The sequence below is a fragment of the Amblyraja radiata genome, chromosome 18, assembly GCF_010909765.2.
Source record: "Amblyraja radiata isolate CabotCenter1 chromosome 18, sAmbRad1.1.pri, whole genome shotgun sequence".
In the NCBI taxonomy this organism is placed as follows: Eukaryota; Metazoa; Chordata; class Chondrichthyes; order Rajiformes; family Rajidae; genus Amblyraja; species Amblyraja radiata.
In genome coordinates this window covers 23,998,055-24,021,056 of record NC_045973.1, presented here as the reverse complement: position 1 = coordinate 24,021,056, position 23,002 = coordinate 23,998,055, and the positions used below count along the sequence as shown (strand labels likewise).

At 42.1% G+C, this 23,002-nt stretch overlaps 1 protein-coding gene across 4 annotated transcripts in view; it reads left to right on the top strand.

Annotated features, from left to right (window-relative positions):
* The window catches only part of rnf123 (ring finger protein 123), a 204,342-nt gene that overhangs the window by 125,695 nt on the left and 55,645 nt on the right, over nt 1-23,002 (top strand). For all 4 annotated transcript variants that reach the window (XM_033036858.1, XM_033036859.1, XM_033036857.1 and 1 more), the window contains exon 35: nt 4,255-4,339. In XM_033036858.1, coding sequence (XP_032892749.1) covers nt 4,255-4,339 — 85 coding nt within the window. The remainder of the gene's footprint in view (nt 1-4,254; nt 4,340-23,002) is intronic.

Here is a 23,002-nt window from a genome sequence, read left to right as displayed (position 1 = left end):
ATGCTCTTTTGGTAAGGCTTTATAAAAGACATTCATGATGCTTACCTGACATGTGGCTACCTTTAGATTATTAGATTTATAACCATTCTATATTCTCTGCTATATTCTGCACACTGGTATTTTTCTCTTTGCACTACATGTGGTACCTGTGTATGGCTTTATTGTACTCACTTATAACATCACTTAACTAGATAGCATACAAACAAAAGCGGTTCACTGTGTCTAAATGCACGTGATGATACTAATAAATTTAACCAACCCTAACTTGCATTAACTTATTTAGCGTCATAAGGTATACGTTCTGTATTTCATCCTTGGAGCTTAGGATCATTTGTTTCCAGTGGTATAGGTTCTGAAATAGCTAATGGGGCCTATGATTGGGACATGCAGTTGAGCAGTGGTGCTTCCAGTGAACTTTCTCAGTGTCACCGAGAATACTACTTCTCTATTTTGAGCAGTGAAGAGCCGAAGGAATCCCACTAGTCAGAGTAGTGGTTACAATTTTATAAGAACCCTGAGGACATTTTTGAACTGTCTCCTCTATCCACCAAATGATCTCATGCCATGAGGGAGCTAATAGTATGCCTTTCTTGGCATTGGTATTGCTTTGTTTTGTCACTTGTCCTGAATATAATAAATAGTGCACTTTCTTTGAGGTTTGAAGTCTTGGTTCTTGCCTCGTAAATCATGTTTTCCAGGGTCTTGTCATTGACCATCAGAAGTGGTGGATGATATCGTATAACAGAAGCAAGATGATTTATTTGTTCATTGGGTATTAAATGCAAAGCCGTTCTTTTGTATGCCTCTGTTAATGTATCAACTGTGACTTAGAGCTCAGCTTTGGAATATGTGAATACATAACCATTGTGTATGTACTACATTCAACGGCTGAAGTTGGGGTGACTTTGACATAGTAATGGTGGTACAGGTTGAACAGCTTCCCTTTGATTTATGGATTAACTCTTCACCAGAAGAAAGTTTTTGAGGAGAGGTCCAAAATTGTAGCAAAAAATTGCTGCTTAAAGTGTCAGGACTGATGCAGCCTTGTTTGACACTGGTCTGCACTGAGATTAGGTCTGTTATGAACCCACTGGTTAAGAACACAACTTGCGTACCATTATGTAACAGATGCAGGGCCGCCAACTCTCATGCACTGTGCGTGAGACTGACGCATTTCATGAAATCCTCACCCTCTCACGCTGATGACACACTCAAAAAATATATATTTTAAAATATATACATAAATAAATAAAGTCATTCTCCTCCACACTCACCAATGAGAAAAGTTTTCTGTCGGCGGGTTTCCCGTAAAGAACGAGCAATTTGATTGGCTTAAGCCCATTGCAAACTATTTAAAATGGCATTGTAGACAAAAATGCTGGAGAAACTCAGCGGGTGAAGCAGCATCTATGTCTGACTTTGACCCTTCTTCAGACTCAAGCATTTCTCCAGCATTTTTGTCTACCGCTCTATAGATGCTGCCGCTCCCACGTTCACATTCCCGTGCAGATGGTGTGATAGGTGAGACACGGCGGTGGTCCCAGCACCGACCCCCCCCCCCCCCCCCCCCCCCCCGAGGCACTGCTCACGCCTCCCACCCTCACCTCCGGCGGCTCTGTCCGTCGGCCGCTCTGTCCACACCGCATGAAGTTTTAACCCCGTCCCCGGAGCCAGGGGTGGACCGGGTGAGTGGGGGCGTCGGTGCCACCTCCGGAGCCGCGGGGATGTATCTTGGGCTAAGGCTCCACTCCGATGCCCGACCCCCGGGTCACTGTCCCTCACCTCCTCTGAGATTGAGGGACAGTGACTTGACCATAGAGCGTTGGCCCATTAAGGATTAGTGTATAAAAAGCTGATAACATGCTTTACACTTAAAGATGTACACCAGGAATATGTAGGTATGAAGTACAGTCCCCCTATTCAAGAATGTGTATGTAAGAAACACAGTCCCACTATTCAGGAAAGTTAGAATAGGCACCTTCACTCCTTGGTTCACAAATGTGCTCGAGACCTGGAATGTATACAGACAGCATTGCCTCCCTGTTAACTACCATCTGGTAAGAATTGTGTGTGTGTGAAGTACTTTGACATTTCGATGTATGTAACTGCCAGAACAGATTGGGAGCAGGATCCACAACCATACTGCCTTGCTTCCGAGTGATATACACAGAAAGCATGTATGTTCAGGAATTTGTCCAAATGCAGTACTACCCCCTTTGATCAAGAAAACATGCATTTATGAAGTACTCTTTCTCATTCGTGAATCACAACAATATTCCCTTGTACCTGCACTGAAAAAATTCTTGCACTCAAGGTCGATATACCATTTGTATCTTAACTGCTTGCTGCACCTTAGTGTTAGGTTTACAAGGACACTCAGATCCCTTTTTGCATCAACATTTTCCAATTTATCATCATGTGTACCTATCAGATTTTCCCAGCAAAGTGGATAACTTCACATGTATCCACACTTCACCATATATGCCATGTACATGCCCACTCAGTCTAAATTGTTTTGCAGCCTCTTTGCATTGTGCTGACTCAAAATTCCAGGTCATGAGTAATATGTAAATTTAGAAATATTGTTTTTGTTCCCCTTAGCAAGATCATTACTGTATGTGTAAATCGCTGGGGTTCGAGCACTGATTCCTGTGGCTCCTTACAGGTTATGGCAGGGCACCCCAAACTAATTTATTGCTTATCACTATATCCTGTCTCAACCATTTTTTGAAAAAACATAGAAAATAGGTGCAGGAGTAGGCCATTCGGCCCTTCGAGCCAGCACCGCGGTGTTTCTGATGAAAGATCTTCTGAAAATCCAAATGTAATGTATCCACTGATTTTTTTTCTCCATTCCACCAGTTTCAACCCTAAAAAATCTCCAGTAAGTCTGCAGATGACATGAATTTTCCCATCAGCTCCTTATTGCTCACCTACGCACAAGAGAGCAATTAATTTACCAACCCACACATATATGAGATATCAGAGGAAACCGGGATAAATCTACGCAGTGACAGGGAGAAAGTGCAAACTCTGCACTGATAGCACAGGAGCTCAGGAATGAACCTGGGTCATTGGAGCCGTGAGACAGCAGCTGTTCTAGTATGCTGCGTTGTGGGTGCCTTGGGAATGATGGAGATGGAAGGGGGCAGATTTAGGTAGGATTAACTGCGTAGAAGAGGAGGATAGGCTAGCAGTATGTTTTATTGCAATTAGTTAAGTGACAACTATTATGAAAATATAAATCATTTGGATTTGTTGCTGTTTGATTAATTAGTACAGAAGTCTGGAAATCCCTTGTTCATCTAATTTTACCATGTTTCAGAATAATCAGACTCTGCTAAGGGTTGAATTATTATGCAGGCTGTTAATGCAATGAAATATCTCTTCCAGGCCCAGCCATAATCCTGTCTCCATTCAGTCTTGTTCTCCTTTCCTATGGGTCAGATATTCAGATAACCTCCCTTCCTAAACCTATTTGCTTCTCTTGTCTTTAAAATATTCCATAATATCTCATTTTTGAGCAGGTTTTGGATATCTTTCCAGCTCATTGTTAGATTTTACCACTGTGATTATATTACTCTTTTTATACAGAGTGTGGTTGATATCTGGAATGCACTGCCCAGAGGTTGTGGGATTAGAAACAATTTAACCAGGCATTTGAATTGGTCTTAATGCAGGCATAGAAGATTGGTGTGGACAGGAAAAAACGTTCACCATGGATATGGTTGGTTATTTGACTCTATGACAAAGTGGATAGCAGTAGCATTTTAACAGAGTAAAATACATATGTATAGATGCTGTTAAAAGACAGTGGAGTAAAATGGTCAAACTGATGTGTAACCATGAATGAAATTCTGGAAAATATCTGAGCAGCAGGGTGGCCCAAAGTTGCATTGCAGCCAGCGGGTTAGAGGTTTATATGCCCCAGTCTTGTTTAACATTGCAATAGTAAAAGAAGCAGAGGTAGACTAAAATGGCACAATGAACCTGCACTGCTCTTCAGTAAGCTGATTGTATACCTCACGTTTGTGTTCCCATTTGATTCTCCAAACCCCTAGATTTCTTTGGAATACAAAATCTATTCGGCTAAAGCATGTCTATGCAGAATGACACCCATATGAAGGCTCTGATCATACACACTTTCTTGCAACAATTTTGCTTTGATGTAGATTAATGCAGCATCTTAAATATTCTCTTTTTTTTTTTTAATTAATATGCTTGTGATATTATTCACTCCATTCTTTTCCTCAGGTTTGGAGAGCGTGGATCATTATCCAATACTGGTAGCTGTGACGGGAATTCTTGTTCGCATCCTAGTTGACTCTGATGTTCAGGGGTAAGAAATTGTTTGCCAATTGTTGGAACAAGAATTTTTGGCATGTGATGTGAATCTTTATATGGTTTTATTGATCTGGTTAGACAGTACATGTGACATGAGTGATTGCATTAAGATACTTTCAACATAATAAGTCACCTTTTTAGAGGTATATTTTACTTTGTGCTTTGATGTATAGAAAAAAAATAGACATGGCTGATAGAAGGTGCTGACTTTTTCTTGGTTCTTTATTTAAGCATAGTAGCAAAAAACAGCCCATGAACAATTGAGCTTAACTTGGATTATGTTGACCCCTGATATTTGGATTCATTATTCATAATATATTCTAAGAGTTAATTGTATAAAGGCAGATCAAAGCACCAGAGCTGGAGCAGAGCCGCTATGGAAACAATAGAGAATTAGGGGCAGTACTGCTATATCACCCCCATTTTAACGTTATAAAACTTCCATAAGAATCATTGAAGCACAAAAAGAGACCATTCAGCCTAGTAGGTCCATGCCTGTCTTTGCAAGAATCTCCAGTCTGTTCAATTAACCTTTTCTTCATCATACTACCAGATTCAAGAACAGTTTCTTCCCCATTGTTATCAAACAAACAAAACTCTCATAAGCTAAGGATGTGTTCTCAATCTTTCTTTGTACCTCATTGGAGTCCTTGCACTTTTATAGTGCCCTCCATAATGTTTGGGACAAAGACCCATCATTTATTTATTTACCTCTGTACTCCACAATTTGAGATTTGTAATAGAAAATATCACATGTGGTTAAAGTGCACATTGTCAGATTTTAATAAAGGCCATTTTTATACATTTTGGTTTCACCAATGTAGAAATTCCAGCTAAGTTTGCACAGTACCCCCATTTCAGGACACCAGAATGTTTGGGACACATGGCTTCACAGGTGTTTGTAATTGCTCAGGTGCATATAAGATGCGGTTATAAGAGAGCTCTCAGCACCTAGTCTTTCCTTCAGTCTTTCCATCACCTTGGAAAACCTTTATTGCTGTTTATCAACATGAGGACCAAAGTTGTGCCAATGAAAGTCAAAGAAGCCATTATGAGACTGAGAAACAAGAATAAACCTGTTAGAGACATCAGCCAAACCATAAGGCTTACCAAAATCAACTGTTTGGAACATCATTAAGAAGAAAAAGAGCACTGGTGAGCTTACTAATCGCAAAGGGACAAGCAGGCCAAGGAAGACCTCCACAGCTAATGACAGAAGAATTCTCTCAATAATAAAGAAAAATCCCCAAACACCCGTCCGACAGATCAGAAACACTCTTCAGGAGTCAGGTGTGGATTTGTCAATGACCACTGTCCGCAGAAGACTTCATGAACAGAAATACAGAAGCTACACTGCAAGATGCAAACCACTGGTTAGCCGCAAAAGTACAGTTTGCCAAGAAGTACTTAAAAGAGCAACTGGAGTTCTGGAAAAAGGTCTTGTGGACAGATGAGATGAAGATTAACTTATATCAGAGTGATGGCAAGAGCAAAGTATGGAGGAGAGAAGGAACTGCCCAAGATCCAAAGCATCTGTGAAATACGGTGGTGAGGGTGTTATGGCCTAGGCATGTATGGTTGCTGAAGGTACTGGCTCACTTATCTTCATTGATGATACAACTGCTGATGATAGTAGCATAGTTAATTTTGAAGTGTATAGACATCCTATCTGCTCGTTCAAACAAATGCCTCAAAACTCATTGGCCGGCGGTTCATTCTACAGCAAGCCAATGATCCCAAACGTACTGCTAAAACAACAAAGGAGTTTTTCAAAGCTAAAATATGGTCAATTCTTGAGTGGCCAAGTCAATCACCCGTTCTGAACCCAATTGAGCATGCCTTTTATATGCTGAAGAGAAAACTGAAGGGGACTAGCCCCCAAAACAAGCATAAGCTAAAAATGGCTGCAATACAGGCCTGGCAGAGCATCAGCAGAGAAGACACCCAGCAACTCATGATGTCCATCAATCACAGACTTCAAGCAGTCATCAAAGGATATGCAACAAAATACTAAACATGACTAGTTTCATTTACATGACATTGCTATGTCCGAAACATTATGGTACACTGAAATGGGGGGGGGGGGGGGGGTCTATGTATAAACACAGCTGTAATTTCTACATAGTGAAACCAAAATGTATAAAAATGGCCTTAATTAAAATCTGACAAAGTGCACTTTAACCACATGTGATTTTTTTCTATTACAAATCTCAAATTGTGGAGTACAGAGGCAAATAAATAAATGATGGGTCTCTGTCCCAAACATTATGGAGGGCACTGTATATCTGCACATTTTAATATCTGCACTTTCTCTGTAACTGTAACACTATATTCTAAAGTCTGAAGAAGGGCCTCGACCTGAAACGTCACCCATTCCTTCTCTCCAGAGATGCTGCCTGTCCCACTGAGTTACTCCAGCATTTTGTGTCTACATTATATTCTGAATTGTTTCCTTTGTTGATTTGTACTATCTGTTGTACATATGTGTGCTATGATTTGCCTGGATTGCACATAAAATTACGTTTTTCACTGTATCCAGGTACATATGACTATAATATGCCAACACTAATAACATAGCAATACCAATAACAATCAATGTATCATCAGTTATTTTTTGCCTTCAGTGATTATGTATTCCCTTCAAAAAAACATAATTAATTCTACATCCATCATACTTTCCAACAATGAATTTTAGGTCATAACTGCTCACTGCATTATGAAGATTTTATTCTTGTCAACTTGTCAACCTAGATCTTTTGCAGTCATTTAAAATCTATCCTTGGTCTTTTGCTCATGGGAAAAGATGTAAATCTATCCTTATATTGTCCTCCTAGCCTGCTCTGAGAACAAATATAAGCTTCTTCAGTCTATTTTTGTAACTGAAATTTATTCAGGCCTCTATGCATGTTCTGCAGGATCTTTACATCCTTTCCGGAACGTGATCAGCAGAATAGGATGACAAACTCTTGTTGTGGACCAGTTAATGTTTTATAAAAGTTCAACATAACCTCCTTGCTTTTCTACTCCCTTATCTCTATTTATTCACATAACCACTTCCTCACCTGCCCTGCCAGTTTCAAAGATGTATTGTCTTCCATGTTCTTGTCTCCCAAATACTATAATGTGGCCTCTCTCCGTTCTTCTTTTCTATTTCTTCACAGTATGTGGATGTAGTTGGTAATGCCAGTATTTATTACCCATCCTCAATCATTCCTCAATCCGGGAAGCAGTTAAGAATCAAATACATTAGTAGTTTCAGAGTCACATAAAGGGCTGGCTTGGTATGAACAGCAGATTGCTTGCCTGAAGGGCCTCAGTGAATTAGATGCGATTTTAAGTCAAGTCATGTTAAGTCAAGTTTATTGTCATATACACTAGTGAGGTACTGGTGCAATTAAAGCGTCACAGCCATCTGGATACGCAAAAACATAACTTATACATAAATTATACGTTAATTACATATGTTCTACAAGGTAGATGAATCCCAGCAATATGACCCAGGGACATTCAAGAAGTGGCATTATGTTTACCTCAGGCCAGTGTGTGACCTGGAAGGTAACAAGGTGTTAATAGGATCATGATTAATAATTATGCTGATGATACCAAAATCATCAGTGATAAATCTCCCAGGTCTGATTGGATATATCTGAGGATGCTGTGGGAAGTTGGAGAAGAAATTGCTGGAGCCCTGGCTGAGATACATGAATCATTAGTACAGATGTGGTGCCAGAAGAGGGCGGCTAATATTGTGTCTTTATTTAAGAAGGGCAGCAATAAAAGCCTGGGAATTATTGACTAGTGCGCCTAACATTTGGTTCCAGGCCCTTGTCGGATTATCCATCAGTCAGGGTATTGAGTGTAACAGTTGGGACAGTTGCAATTGTACATGATCGCATTTAAAGTATTGTGTTCAGTTTTGGTCATTCTGCTATCGGAGGGATGTCATTAAGTTGGAAAGAGTGCAGGGAAGATTTATGAGGATGTTGACAGGACTGAGCTACAAGGAAAGATGGTCAAGCTAGGCCATTATTCAATGGAGTGCAGGAGACTGAGGATTGATCTTATAGAGGTGTATAAAATTATGAGCGGATTGAAAGGGGGAAGTCTTTTAGTGAGGGTAGGGGAATAAAGAACTAGAGGACATGTTCAAAGTGAGAGGAGAAGGATATAATTGGAACCTGAGAGGCAACTTTTTCACTCAGAGGTTGGTGGGTATTTGGAACAAGCTGCCAGACAGCATATAAAAGACACTTGTCTAGGTACATGGATAGGAAAGGTTTCGAGGGATATGGACCAAATATGGGCAAATGGAACTAGTGTAGAATGTCATTTTGCTCAGTATGGATGTGTTGGGCTAACAGACCTGTTTCCATGCTGTATGACACTGTGGTCAGTAGTAAAGAAGAAAGTTCTCAGCTCCAGGAACATATGAATGGACTGATTAAGTGAGCACAAAAATGGCACCTATTTAATCCAGAGATACGTGAGATGATGCAAAAGCTAGGGGAGTACATGATAAAAGATGGGATTCCGAAAAGCTCATGGAAGAATGAGATCTCAAAGTGCATATCCATAGGTTCCTGAAGATAGGAAGGACAGTGGACAAGGTGGTTTAGGCATACAAATACCTTTCTTTAATGACTGATATAGAATACAAGAGCAAGAGGATCTTGCACAAACTGTAAGCGATCAACTTGGCTATAGCTTGAATACGGAGTACAATTATGCTCTTCAAAATACAGGAAAGATGTAGCAGCAGTTATTTCACTCATTGGTAGGTTGATTATCTCAGTGTGACATATCTGAGGTGGTGGTGGTGGTAGTGCAGTGTCATTGAGGCAGAAACCCTCACCATATTTAGAAGTGCCTTGAAGAGTACATGAAGAACCATAACATACCAATGGAGCTGGGAAGTGGGATTAATTTCAAATGTAGTTTTGCTCTAAATGGACATGGTGGCTGCATGGCATATGTGTATACTGTCAATTTGCATGCTCTGATTTAAGTCTGCACTCCTGATCCTAAACTAATGTCAGCACACATCTCAGCCCCGTTCAAGCCTGGAAGGGTTAAAATCTTTGGCTCTCCGAACTAAAAGATAACAGAGTCAGCAGCTGTATTACTATGTCATTTGACCGGCTCTCAGGATGCACCATCAAATCAAAAGCAACCTCCTGTTATGAAGGATTTAGTGCTAATCCTGACTAAATCAATATTGTCACGTCAAGCACACTGACACAGACAGTATGGTGCAAAGCAGGTATCCAAAATCTTGACCTTCACCAATGCAAAGAATAGAGTTAGTGATTATCATTGCAGTTTATCTTCTGAATGCACAAAAGTATTAGATCTGAAGAGTAAATAAATGAGGAAAATTTCCTTTCCCACTTAAAACATTTTGCCTCTCTTCTGAGGGACCACTTGTTGCAATTTTTATTTGAGTTCAAAATAGTCTGAAGGAAAGTATGATATTTATTCTTAGTGAAACATGAACAGCTACCCTGACATATTTAATATTGGTTTAATTCTTTGATCAAAATGTCTTCATCTCTGGATCTTCATGCTGTTTTTGTCCATACCTGACTTTCCAAATAAACCTCACTTTGACTGCCCTGGTAGGTTTGATATGTGGGTGTGTTCCTACCAGACGATTTAGAGTGATGGTGCTTTGTCTGTTGCACAGGCTGGATAAATGGGTGGTTCAAAGAGCACTAACTTGACATATTTTGTAAAGTTGTACAACATGTTTCTCTATTTCCCACGGTATGGAAAATCATTCCATGCATTTAATTTAGCATCCATTTTCCTGCTACGTCCTCTCGACCTCCACTCTGGACGTCCTTACACTCATAGGAACCCTGACTAGAAATCACATGCCACATCCACATTCACCAGATATGCACATCTGAATCTGTAAAATGGGCTCATTTGCTTTACCAACCCCATCGCAATGCCTCCTTTGCAAAAACATTGCAGAGTTGGATGTATCCCAGTCCACCACACAGACCAGACTCCTCAGCATTGATTCCATCTACACTTCACTATGCCTCGGAAAAGTAGCCAACATAATCAAAGAACTTCCCCACCTCGGTAAAGTTGCAGAAGCACGCACAACACCAGACACAGGAACAGCTTCTTCTCCTCTGTTTTCAGGCATCTGAATGGTCCTTCCATAAGATAGAGTTCTGTTTAATATACCTCTACCCCACTGTAGACATTGGAGTTTGTCTCTGGAACTGGTGCACTACAATGGTGAGAACGATATTCTGCACTCAAAAACTTTCCATTTGCTCTACCAATTGTACTTGAGTTTGACTTAATTGTATTTATGTATAGTATCTGATTTGTTTGGATAGCATGCAAAACAAGCTTTTCACTGTACCTCAGAGTATAAGACACTAATAAACCTAAACCATTACAAATTAACAGCAGCACACTATATGACTTCATGTTTACTTCATGCTGCCTCCAGAAACCAGCCAACAAAATTAAGAACCGGTCACAGCCCAGTCATTTCTTTCTTCACTCATCTCTTGATGGGTAGAAGGAACAAAGGCTGGAAATCATTTACCACCGAGTTAACAACAGCTTTCCTGTTGTTAACTCGTAACACGTGAACAGATCTCCCGCGTGCTAAGGGCATTATAGTGACAATTTTTACAACGTCTCAAGGGTTTAGCCCTCAATTATCACTTTAAATGATGACCGTGGATCAGAAGATAATCCATACGCACCCACGAGACATTCAATGCCGTCGAAAGATGAATCTTCCCAAAAACAGTCTCTTGATTAAGTTTCTTTATTGTAGTAGTACAAACAGTAAGATAATTCATAAAAGCTTCTTCTTGTATAAGTACATTTCAATCATACTCGTGGTCATGCTCGTGCATGGTCGAAAACTATGTCTCTCCCACGATCTTCATTGAACTAAACTAAACTCCTTGGGAGTCTGCCCCAGACTGCGTATAAATCCCTCTCACATAATAGCAGGCAGATAAAAATTTAAAGGTAACTGGTTATAATTATAACATACTCTTCTTCTTGCATATGGTGTGCACAGCCTAAAGTTGTAGGACAATTTGTTCTATTTGATCTTATTTGATTGTGCACGCCAGGTTGATTGCATTCGTCGAAGCAGGGCGGACCACGTGAAGGTTGCAATCTCCCACCCCATAACATACTGATTTAAGCTAAATGGCTACTACAGGTATATTTGTGTGGTGCATCCCCATTGTCCCTGTTACTCTGGCCATGACCTTCCAGATCTATTGTTATTTGTCACTTCATACTTTTATTCTGCATTTGCTATTAGTAAGTGTTTTGTTAAAGCAGATTGAATTTCCCATTATCTCTCCCACTGAGTACTGCTCATAAAATTTTCATTGTAAAAACAGTATCAATGGAACAACCTATTTCTGGCTGGCTTTCTCTATAACTGTTAACCGTCAGCTCTTTGGTCTGTGGACAGCACACATACACTGATTCTTTATGCCATTAATGTTAATTGCATTAAATATGCACTAATCAAACTTTTATACCTGTGGTATAATCACTGCAGCAGTCTAAAGTGGCAGATCAATTTTACTATTACCATCTTTCACCCATCCGTTGAAAACTACTTTAGTAGATCCAATTAGGTCACTGTGCTTATTTCTGGAAATGTATGACACTATATGGCACGTTAACAAATCACAACTAAGAGTAACGGTATAGCAGCCTTGTGCGAAGTCACCTCTTATACCAGAATGAAGAATTTTATTTTTCAATTTTCTGTTTACCAATTGAATCACCAAACCCGTGCCTACGCTTGTGTATGGGGCATTGGTATTAGATGGCACCAACATTTGTAGAAGGATGTGTTTGAGCTGATTACCTGAATCTCTGTGATTGAACCTGCAGCTCTCTGATATCACATCTAGCCTGATTTCCTTCAAAAGGGAACGTATACAAGGGATCAAAGCCAGCCAGAAATCAGCACACAGAGCAAGACAGGTGCTCGGTCCAGTCCTCACATAACATTTATCTTCCAAACCTGTGGCCTCCTCCACTTAGACAGACAAGAACAGCAGATGCATTGCTACCAGGTTCAATTAGCTCTCTCATCTGCCTTGAGCGTATATCACAATTCATCATTGTTGTTTGATTAAAGTCTTGAACCACTACAGTGCTTCAAGAAGGCTCAGTACCTTTTCCAAGTTAACGGAGCATACATTAGATGCTGACCTTGTCAGTGCTGCCTGATACAAGCATGACAAGTGTACATTTTGGAATGTGCAGGCAGGGAGAGAATGAGTGATTGTCAAGCAAAAAAAGAGCAAAACCAGGCAGGTAGTGCAGGATCTCTTGAGCCCATCTTGCTCACTCGCAGGTATTTAGTGCTGATCTCACGTGAGGTTAATGATTTCTTCAGGCTGTGCAAACAGAGCAAAGATCACAGCACCACGGAAAGCCCAGCTACACAAGGGTGAAGGGTTGTGGGAATTTGTTGACGGGAAGGGGAGAGAAGGAGAGCAATAGTGGTAAGGGAAAAGCCAGTCCATTCGGCTGTAATAGATTTTGACATTGATTTCAAGGTCAAGGTTGTCTCTGGACAGCTGAAGGGGTTGTCTCTGACCAACCAGAGGTTATGGTTCATATTGGTGTCACTGAAAGAGGAAAAAAGTGAAATATACCTGCTGGCAGGATTTAGTGATTTAGAAAGAGATTATAAAGCAGGAATGTAGTAATGCCCAGATTATTAGCAGTGCCGCATGCTTGTGAATACAGAAGATGGGAAATAGGGCAGACAAATGCCTGGTTGAAGGGATGGTGGTGGAGGAAGCTCTTTAGAGTCCTGTGAAAGTTGGATTGTTTCAGGCCCTATACAACAAGAAAGGTTGCATCTGAATCTGAAGAGGAACAGTATCTTGTGGGCACTTTTGCAACTGCTGCATTGGAGGGCTTACATTAGAATGCCCGGGGGGTTTGAATCAAGAGAGGAAATCTAATCTGGCAGTAGAAGATTCAGATGAAGGGGTATTTGGGAAGACTAAGAAAAATGCAAATGTAATAATGGAGGACAACGCCAAGGATGTCTCTAGACAAAGCATATTGATCAGATGCAGAGCATATAGCATAGAGTGTAGAGTGTCACAGTGAGGAAAACATAAAATTATTTTTTTTTAAAAAGATAAAATCATAGGTTCTCTATTTGAAGCCATGCTGTTATAATTTTATATAATTCTATCGGGTTTCCCCTGAACCTCCGATCCTCCAGAGAAAACAATCCAAGTTTCTCTAACCTTTCCTTGTAGCTAAAACTCACGAATGCAGGCGGCATTCTGGTAAATCTCTTCTGTGCTCTTTCCAAAGCCTTCACATCCCTCCTGTAATAGGGCAACCAGAATTTGGAACATGACTTCCTGACTTATACTCAGTGCCTCGACTGATGAAGGCAAGCATACCATACGCCATCTTTACTACTCTATCTTCTTGTGTTACCACTTTTTCGGAACTATGGACTTGGAGCTCAAGATTCCTCTGTACATCAGTGCTTTTAGGGGTCTTGCAATAACTATATACTTTCTCTTTGCATTCAACCTCCCATAATGCAGCACCTCACACTGGAGATGATTTTATTGAAAAAAATTATATTCCATGGGCAGTGACACGATGGATGCTGAAAAGGTTTTTCTTGAAGTGGGTGTATCGAGAAATCAGGTCATACTTTCAGAAAAATAGGTCTCCCTTTTAAATCAGAGCTGAGTAGGGATTTCTTCTGAAAGGTTGTGAACATTAGAAATTCTTTATCCCTGAGATCTGGGTAAATGACTGCATTCATTCTATCTATTCTCCTCAAGGGGTAATTCTCCCCAGATTTCCTGATTTTAATCAAAGGGCGGCATTTAATGTATTGTACAATCTCATGTCATTTAAATTGCTGGTTTAAATCAAATATAACCTTAATTCCAGCAATTTGTAGAATTGTCATAGCAAATTTGCGAACTCCATGGCCTATCACTTCTGTTCATGATGGAGGTATCCAGCCAATCCCAATGCCAGAGGTAGTTATGGGACAGTTCCACAGTCAGGTGGCCACTACCAATCAGAGACCCATGCAAATACAACAAACCTGCTGAAGGGCATGCAGCCTTAAAGCTGGGAATAAGATTGACAACTGTCTAATGTAGATTTTGCTTTCATTGCTCTTCACCCTCTCTTTAGTTATGTACCTCATTCTTCAGCTGAAGTTCCTGGAGCAAGTTTTTATCTCTGGAAACAGCCGTATATGTTTAAAATTCCTGTGGCTCACAGCAAGCTGATGGCATTTGATGTGTGCAGAATACTGCTATATTACTTACAATCTCTACGGTGACAACTCACCGTATAAAGTGATGGTGCAGGCTATAAATAACTGCCGGCAAATTGATGCTATCATTTCCCCGACACATATAGCCAATGTCTCTCAGATCCTTGGGCAGTTGTATTCAACAAACTTACTTGAGCAGGCAGAATAATGAAAGGAGACAAAATAGCTCAATTCCCACTTGAGTGCAACTTGTAAGTGAAGTGCGCGGTGAGAATGCCAAACGCTGTATTCTACTGTGCATTTATAGTGTTATAACCTTCTTAATGCATGATCTATCAGTTTCCACTGGTACTGATGAGACCATTTTAAAAACTGAGAAAGATTGAGACCTGTGTATTTATTTATCTTTATATTGTTTGTTTCCCTCAAAGAGGTAGTTGTGAGGGAGGGCAAGGTGTCAATTTGCTTGTAATTCGCATGGGTAGAATGTTACAGTAGGGTCAGTATGAGTATCTGTAGCCATCTCATTATAATATAATCTGCATAGGTATGCTTCTTGGTGTAGTCATCTCCTCCACAGTGCAGGTGATGTGAGAGAGCTGGATAGATAGATAGACAGAAAGACAGACAGACAGACAGACAGACAGACAGACAGACAGACAGACAGACAGACATAACATTTGAATTTGCTACTTATTTGGTGAGGTGTGGAAAATTGCTCTTAAGATTTAGGACAGAATTCAATCAGTTCAAAAGCAGTTAAGGATGTATCTATCTATATATATATTACAAAAACTCATCTTGTTTGTTTGTTTGTTTGTATGCGTGTGCGTGTGTTCTGGAAACTCCGCAAAATGGTACACGATAGCGCTACAATTATTGGCCCACCTTCCTCACCATTGTCCTGCAGTGTGCATTAGCCAAGTTTCGTTCAGATTGATGGTATATGTTACGTAATTGACATCTTAAACTTGACAAAAACCTCTTATCAAAAACACTTTTCCACTTGCCCTGCCTGTCAGCTGCGTTCGATGTCACAATGGGATCCCAAATTTCATTGTGGGGGAGGTAGGGAGTGGGGGATAGAGGGAGAAGAGGGCAGTGGGGGAAGTGAGGGAGAGTGGGGGGGGGGGAGGGGTGGGATAGGGGGGAGATGAGGAGTGGGGGAGCAGGGGGATAGAGGGAGAGGAGGGGATAGGAAGGAGAGAGGGATTATGGAGGGAGGTTGGGAGTGACAGGGTAGGGGAAAGGAGAGGGAGGGAAAGGTGAGGGGAGGAGGAGAGCGGAAAGAAGAAGAAGGAGGGTGTAGAGGTGGGGAGGGAGTGCTGGGGGATGAGAGGGAGGAGGATAGGAATAGGAAGAGGGATGCGAGGTAAATGGGGAGGGGGAAGAGGGAGGAGGGGAGGGAGGGGGTGAGGGGAGGAAGCAGAGGAGGGTTGGTGGAGAGTAGGGAGAGGGAGGATAATAGAGGAGGGGAATATGGGACTGAAGAGGGAGAGTGAGATGTGTTCACATTGATCTTATATTTTGCAGGTAATTGCCATTTTGTTTTGAACATTAAAAACGTCTCAGTCACGCTCCCACTTGCCAGCAGCGCCTGCGCAGTTGGGGGAGGATAGCCGTGACTTGTGTCACAACGGGGATCTCTGGCGTCACAGCGGGAACCCTTCAGCCGCGCCTGCGCAGTTGGGGGCTATGGGTCAGTGGTGGAATGTTGCCTTGGGGGACGAGCCCAACGGGTCCGCACCTGGTCTAGTAGCCATTAAAAATCAGCAATATGAGATCAAACCCAATTATTCACCATTGTAAGGATTGCAAACTCTTATTGGGTGTTTTATGTACATTTCCAGCAGGGGGATTTGACTTCTAATGTACATTGGTACCTCACTAGGAGCTTAGGAATGAAAATACAAGTAAAATCTAGGCCAAAAAAGGGTAATTATAGCATTTATAAATAGAGATGTGCCACTTTGCCAAGACACTAATGTGAAGCCCTGCCCTCTGATGGTGTTCTTTAACTGTTCACAGAGCATGCTTTACACCCTATTGACTGAATATAAGGGCTGGAGCTGAGTAGGTTGGACCAGGATGTACAGCTGTTCAATGCTGAGATGTAATGGCTTAACAGAGTAGATATGGAATTGATGTTTCTCCTCAAGGGGATACCACAGTGCCAGAATAAGAGGTGGGTCAACCAGAACAGATTTGAGAAGTTATCTTCACCCAGTGGGTTGTAAATATTTAGAATTCTCTACCCAAGAAAACTGATGTGGATCAGTTGCTAAGTATATTCAAGATACAGACGGGCAGATTTTTAGATATTTTGTGAATCAATGGTCATGGGATTAATGTGGGAAAGTGTAGCTAAAGTAAAAGAATAATTGATTTACTGACCTTTGGAACTGGCAAGAGGGGCTGAATAGTTTACTCCTGCTTCCACTTCTTCATAAAATCATGTGATAGGCGCAGGATTAGGCCGTTCGGCCCTTAAGTCTACTCCGCCATTCAATCATGGCTGATCTATCTCTCCCTCCTAACCCCATTCTCCTGCCTTCTCCCATAACCTCGACAACCGTATTTATGTTTCTTAATTGATAGAATGGTTGCACCATGCTGGATATGTGGCTCTGTTTCCATGTAACAGGAAGAATTTCAATGCTGCACAAGATGGTGGGTCACTGGTCAGTATTAATGGAAGGTCCATGCTGTACTGGAAAGACAACTCAATTTATCTGTATATTCTCTGTAGCTGCAATATTATATTCTACACTCTGTTTTCTTTTTCTTTTTCATTACAACACCACTTCACAAGTATTTAATCGACTGTCAAGTCCTTATCACGGATTAAAATTTAACTTAACTTGGATATAACACTTTGACGTGATACATCATAACTAGGATTGCCAATCCTCTGCCGTGGACATCGGGCTTTGTCATTAAAATAATAAACAAATGCACCTAGTGTATTGTCTGAGGCTCAGTGCTCGCCTGGATTGGATTACAACACATCTTCCTGACCAGAGTGACATCACATCTTTCTTACTCTCAGATAGCATCAGATGTTACGAAGTATAATGCTGATGAAGTGCATTTTTGTTTGGAGGGCAAAGTTCAGATTTCACCAGTTGCAAAGGATTTAGTTTGGAAATTGCATAACATTTTGAGAGCAGTTGCAGCAGTGCATTTACAGCTGCATTCAGACAACCATAATATCTTCATTTGTCAGTAAGTGGCAATAAATAAATCTCGGTCCATACAAGTCTTCATGGTCCTCCATCAGTCGCCTGTTCAAAAATGGGGCACTGCATTCTCCCGCAGGAAGCATAGATACATAGAAACATAAAAAATAGGTACAGGAGGAGGCCATTTGGCCCTTCGAGCCAGCACCGCCATTCATTGCGATCATGGCTGATCGTCCCCAATCAATAACCCGTGCCTGCCTTCTCCCCATATCCCTTGATTCCACTAGCCCCTAGAGCTCTATCTAACTCTCTCTTAAATCCATCCAGTGATTTGGCCTCCACTGCCCTCTGTGGCAGGGAATTCCACAAATTCACAACTCTCTGGGTGAAAATGTTTTTTCTCACCTCAGTCTTAAATGGCCTCCCCTTTATTCTAAGAAGCCTGCTGGCCTTTCCCTGTGTGAGGGAAGGTGTTCCAGTATATGAGAAAACAGATCTGCACGTGCTCACATCAAAACATTCTTATTGCTGGGTGACAAAACTTTCCTTAATTGAATTTGGCTAAATAGTGACCTGTCAATAGCAAGACTTTGAGTCACTGTTTGAAAAATCTTTAAAGAGAATAGTATTCTATCAATAGAGTCAAAGTTCTAAAGGTTAGGCACGTCATTGCATGAACTGATGGCTCCCGGTCGGCAACCCAAAATCATCCAGTCCGCAGGCATAACACAAAACACACACAACACTTGTCCAAGAGTAGTTCTCACACACATACACAGCCAATTCCATATCACAACACCTGTCGACTCACTCGGTCTCTCCGTCCCTACCCTCCCACCCCCTCTTCCATCCTCCCGGCCACCCGGAGTGAATGCGCCTCCCCCCCCCCCCCTCCCTCCCCGGTGCCGCGGCATGTGTGAAACTGAAGCGGGCTGAGAGCGGTTTTCTCGGGAGCTCAGTGGCGGGTGGGCTGGAGGAAAGCGAAGCATCAGCAGGCTCGGTGAGGAATTCCGTTCATGCCACAGTTGTTGTACTTTAGTTGTAGTATGTCACGGGGGTAATTGCCTTTTGTTACATTTTTCTAGCGATTTTCTTTAACTATCATTAATTATTTATTAACTATGGCGATAGATGTGGCCCGCCATCCGCTCACAGACATGGGTCCTGGCTCCTATGCAGAACAAGGTTGCCGACCCCTGCCGTAAGTGATACTTCCAAGCTACGGCTCAGATGGAAGCAGGCATTGAATGTGTAAGATAATTTCTGCTGAATTTATTTAGAGGAGACAGTCAATGCATGCTGGTGCAAGGTTTATAAAGCTTAATATCTACAGGTATTTCTTTGACTTAGGCTAAACTTAATATCTACAGGTATTTCGATAGGTTTTTTGTGGGAGACAGAATGGAAAGGTGATTTACTGTGTGTGCGTTCGTAATAATAATAATAATAATAAATTAACAAGAGAGAAAAAACATATAGTCGGAGTAAAATAAATAATAAGGACATCACCAGTACACAAATTAAAGACAGAAAACGCTCCAAAGACAAAAAATCAAAAACACAATGTGAAGAGAGAGCAGCGGCAGCTAAAGCGCGCTAGCGTCCACTCTCCCTTCCGACAGCCATCTTGGACACAGACTAACATATTAACTCACACACAAAAAAAATCATCCCCCCACAATGATTGCCACTGTGGGGGAAGGCACAATGTCCAGTCCCCATCTCCAGTTCTCCCAAAGTCAGGCCTATTGAGGCCACCGCTATTGCCTCTACGGAGGCCTGATGTTCCTGGCCGTTCTGGCCGGGTGGTGATGCCCCGGCGTCGGGAGAGTCCTTTCAGCGGCTGGGCCACCTGGAACGGCCGCTTCGTAACTGGGGACCACGGCTCCCAAAGCTGGCAAGGCCGCGCCGGTTTGGAGCTCCCAGGCTCCCGATGTTAGAGTCGGCACCGCCCGCTCCGCTCCGCAGACCCGCAGCTCGGAGGTGTTAAACACGGCGGTCACAGCTCACCGGAGCTCCAGCGCGTCGATCCAACGCGGCGACCCAGGCAAGGCATTGCCCGCTGCACTCCGCAATAGCGCTCCAGCGCTGTGCCGCCACCGAAGCCGAGGTGCTGGGCGGTCCCTGACAGGAAACGGTGCTCCAAGCCCGCTGGTAGGCCACGAGGACGGGTCGACGGGGCAGCCCAGAGAAAAAGCTGCCTCACCAACCAGGTAGGGACCTAGAAATATTATTACCCCCTACCCCCCACATTAAAAAGTAATTTCTCCCACAGACAAGGCACAGAACACACTAAAACTTCCCAAAAAAAGTGAATTAAACGGACGGCTGCTGGTTAGCAGCCGTTTCCCAAGATGGCTCCTCCTCCTTCAACATCTACTTTGGTACGAATCTCTCAGTCTTGCCGATAATATAGAAGAGATTCAATATCCTAACTAGGGAACAGATGCTTTAAATATGGAGAGGCTTTCGAGAACCTAAAGCTGATTTTATTGGAACAGTGGGTTATTTCCCAAAGTTGGTAATGTTTTTATGAAGGTAACAAAAATTTACTTTGACTGGGAATAAGTAATTTTAGAATTGCTTCTGTAGTGCCTTGCTATGTTTTAAATTCACATCACTTTCCATTTTAATATTTTGGCGTATAACATATCTCAGCTTAATTGAAGACTTTTTTTGAAGCATAGGTTTTTTTAAAAGAATCTCAATAGCAGTTGCACACAGTTCTAATTACCATAATATGTAAAAATACTGAAGTGTGGCAGAAAGTGCATCAGAGATCTACCCAATGTTACCCGAAGTGAGAAAAATCCAACAATCAGTAAAATTTGAGCAGTTGCTTACTTTTCTGTGGAAGAATGGAATCAGAATAGTGTCCTGATAGGGGCCATTAAACGTATGGAGGGCGTTTGATAAAATGATAGATAGTCCAGAACAAGAAACATAAATGTAAGATAGATACAAATGGAACAAGCAAGTCTGCGCTGATCAACGATCAAACGTACATTAGTTCTATCCTCCACAATAGGGACATTTTACAGAAGCTAATTGATCTACAAACCTGCACGTCTTTGGAGTGTGGGAGGAAACTGAGCATCTGGAGAAAACCCACACGGGCAAAGGGAGAACATATAAACTCCATACAGACAGCACCCTTATTCAGGCACCAACCCAACCACTGTGCCACCCCCTGTTTGCTAATGCTGTGAGTTCCCTAGTCATGTTGTGAATAGAGAGGTTCCCAGAGTCACGCCGTGAATAGAGAGCTCTCCAGTGTCATGCCAGGAATAGTGCGCTCCCCAGAGTCACGCCGCGAATAATGACCTTCCCAGAGTCAGGGCGTGAACAGTGAGCTGGCAGAATTACTCCATGGGTAGTGAGCTGTCTAAATCGCACGGGAAAAGAACACAATTGGAGTGAACTGCCTAGAGGCATACTAGGTATGGTCGAAGACGGAATGCATGACCTGTAACTCAGCGGCTGTGTACCGGAGAATAAAGTAGCATCTACAGTATTCATCATTCAGTGAACCTATGGCAGCCCTGCAGGATGCAACAATTACTCCCTCTGGCAATGCGCATGCTACACTCGTCTCTTCAGCCAGATCTTTCGACAATTCCTTATCTGCATTGATGATGCCATCATTAAAAACATATCACCCCTTCCCCACAATCAGTCCCCACTCCAGAAACTTGTTTTCACGTTAATTTGCTGTGGTACGGTCTGATTGTAATTTTCAAACTCGCAAATATTACTTCCAATGCCTGTGAAGATTTTGTTTAGTTCATTATTGTCAAATATACAAAGGTACAGCTTTTTGTTGCGTGCTATCCAGTCAGCAAAAAGACCATACATGATTACAGTCAATCCGTCCACAGTGTACAGATACAGGATAAAGGGTAGAACGTTTAGTGCAAGATCCATTAAGGTCCAATTAAAGATAGTTTGAAGGTCTCCATTGAAGTAGATGGGAGGTCAGGACCGCACTCTAGTTGGTGAGAGGATGGTTCAGCTGCCTGATAACAACTGGGAAGAAACTGTCCCTGAATCTGGAGGTAGGCATTTTCAAACGTCTGTGCCTCTTTCCTGATGGTATAGGGGAAAAGAGAGAGTGACTGACTGAGACCGGTCCTTAATTATGCTGGTGGCCTTGCCAGGGTAGCGTGAAGAGTAAATGGAAGGGAGGTTGGTTTGTGTGATGGTCTGGGCTATGTTCATAACTTTCTGCAATTTGGTGCGGTCAGCTGTTCCCAAACCATGCTGTGATGCATCCTGATAAAATGCTTACTACGGCGCATCTGTAGAATTTGATGAGGGTTGTTGGGGATATGTCTAAGGAAGTAAAAGCGTTGGTATGCTTTCATGGCCATTGCTTCGATGTGGCTGGTCCAGGACAAATTGCTCAGAACTAACATTTCTACCATTCCACTTCAGCACCATTAATGTACACTATGCGTACAACTTTGTTTCCTGAAGTCAATCACAATCTCCTTTGTCTTGCTGACATTGATGGAGAGGTTGTTGTCTTGGCACCAAGTTATGAGGTTCTGAATCTCTTACCTGAACTCTGTCTCGTCGTTATTTGGTATCCGGCCCATTATGGTGCTGTCGTCTTCAAATTTGTGACTTGAAATTGATTTATACTTATCTGCATAATCATGAGTGTATAAGGAGTATAGAAGGGTCTGAGAAAGCATCCTTGCGAGGCACCAGTGTTGAGGAGTATTGTAGAGGATGATTTGTCATCTGTCCTATTGATTGTGGTCTGTTGGTCAGGAAGTCGAGGATCCTGTTGCAGAAGGTAGTGCTTCTGCAACACAACCACGAGTTTGGAGATGGGATAATGGTAATGAAAGAAGAGCTGTAGCCATTGAATAGGAGTCTGACTTGGGTTTCCTTATCCAGGGATGTGTGTAGGGCCAGGGCGTTGGCATCAGCCGTGGACCTATTGTAGTGGTAACAGTGGATCACGGTTGTTTGGTTAGCTGGGTTTAAAGTGTTCCATAACCAGCCTCTCAAAGCACTTCATGATGATGGATGTCATGGCCACTGGACAGTAGTCATTAAAGCATGAGGTTTTGCTTTTCTTTGCCGCTGATTGTGGTCTTAAAGCAGGTGAGTACCTCAGAACGGAGAAGGGAGATATTAAAGATGTCCGTGACCACTCCTGCTCATTGGTCCACGCAGT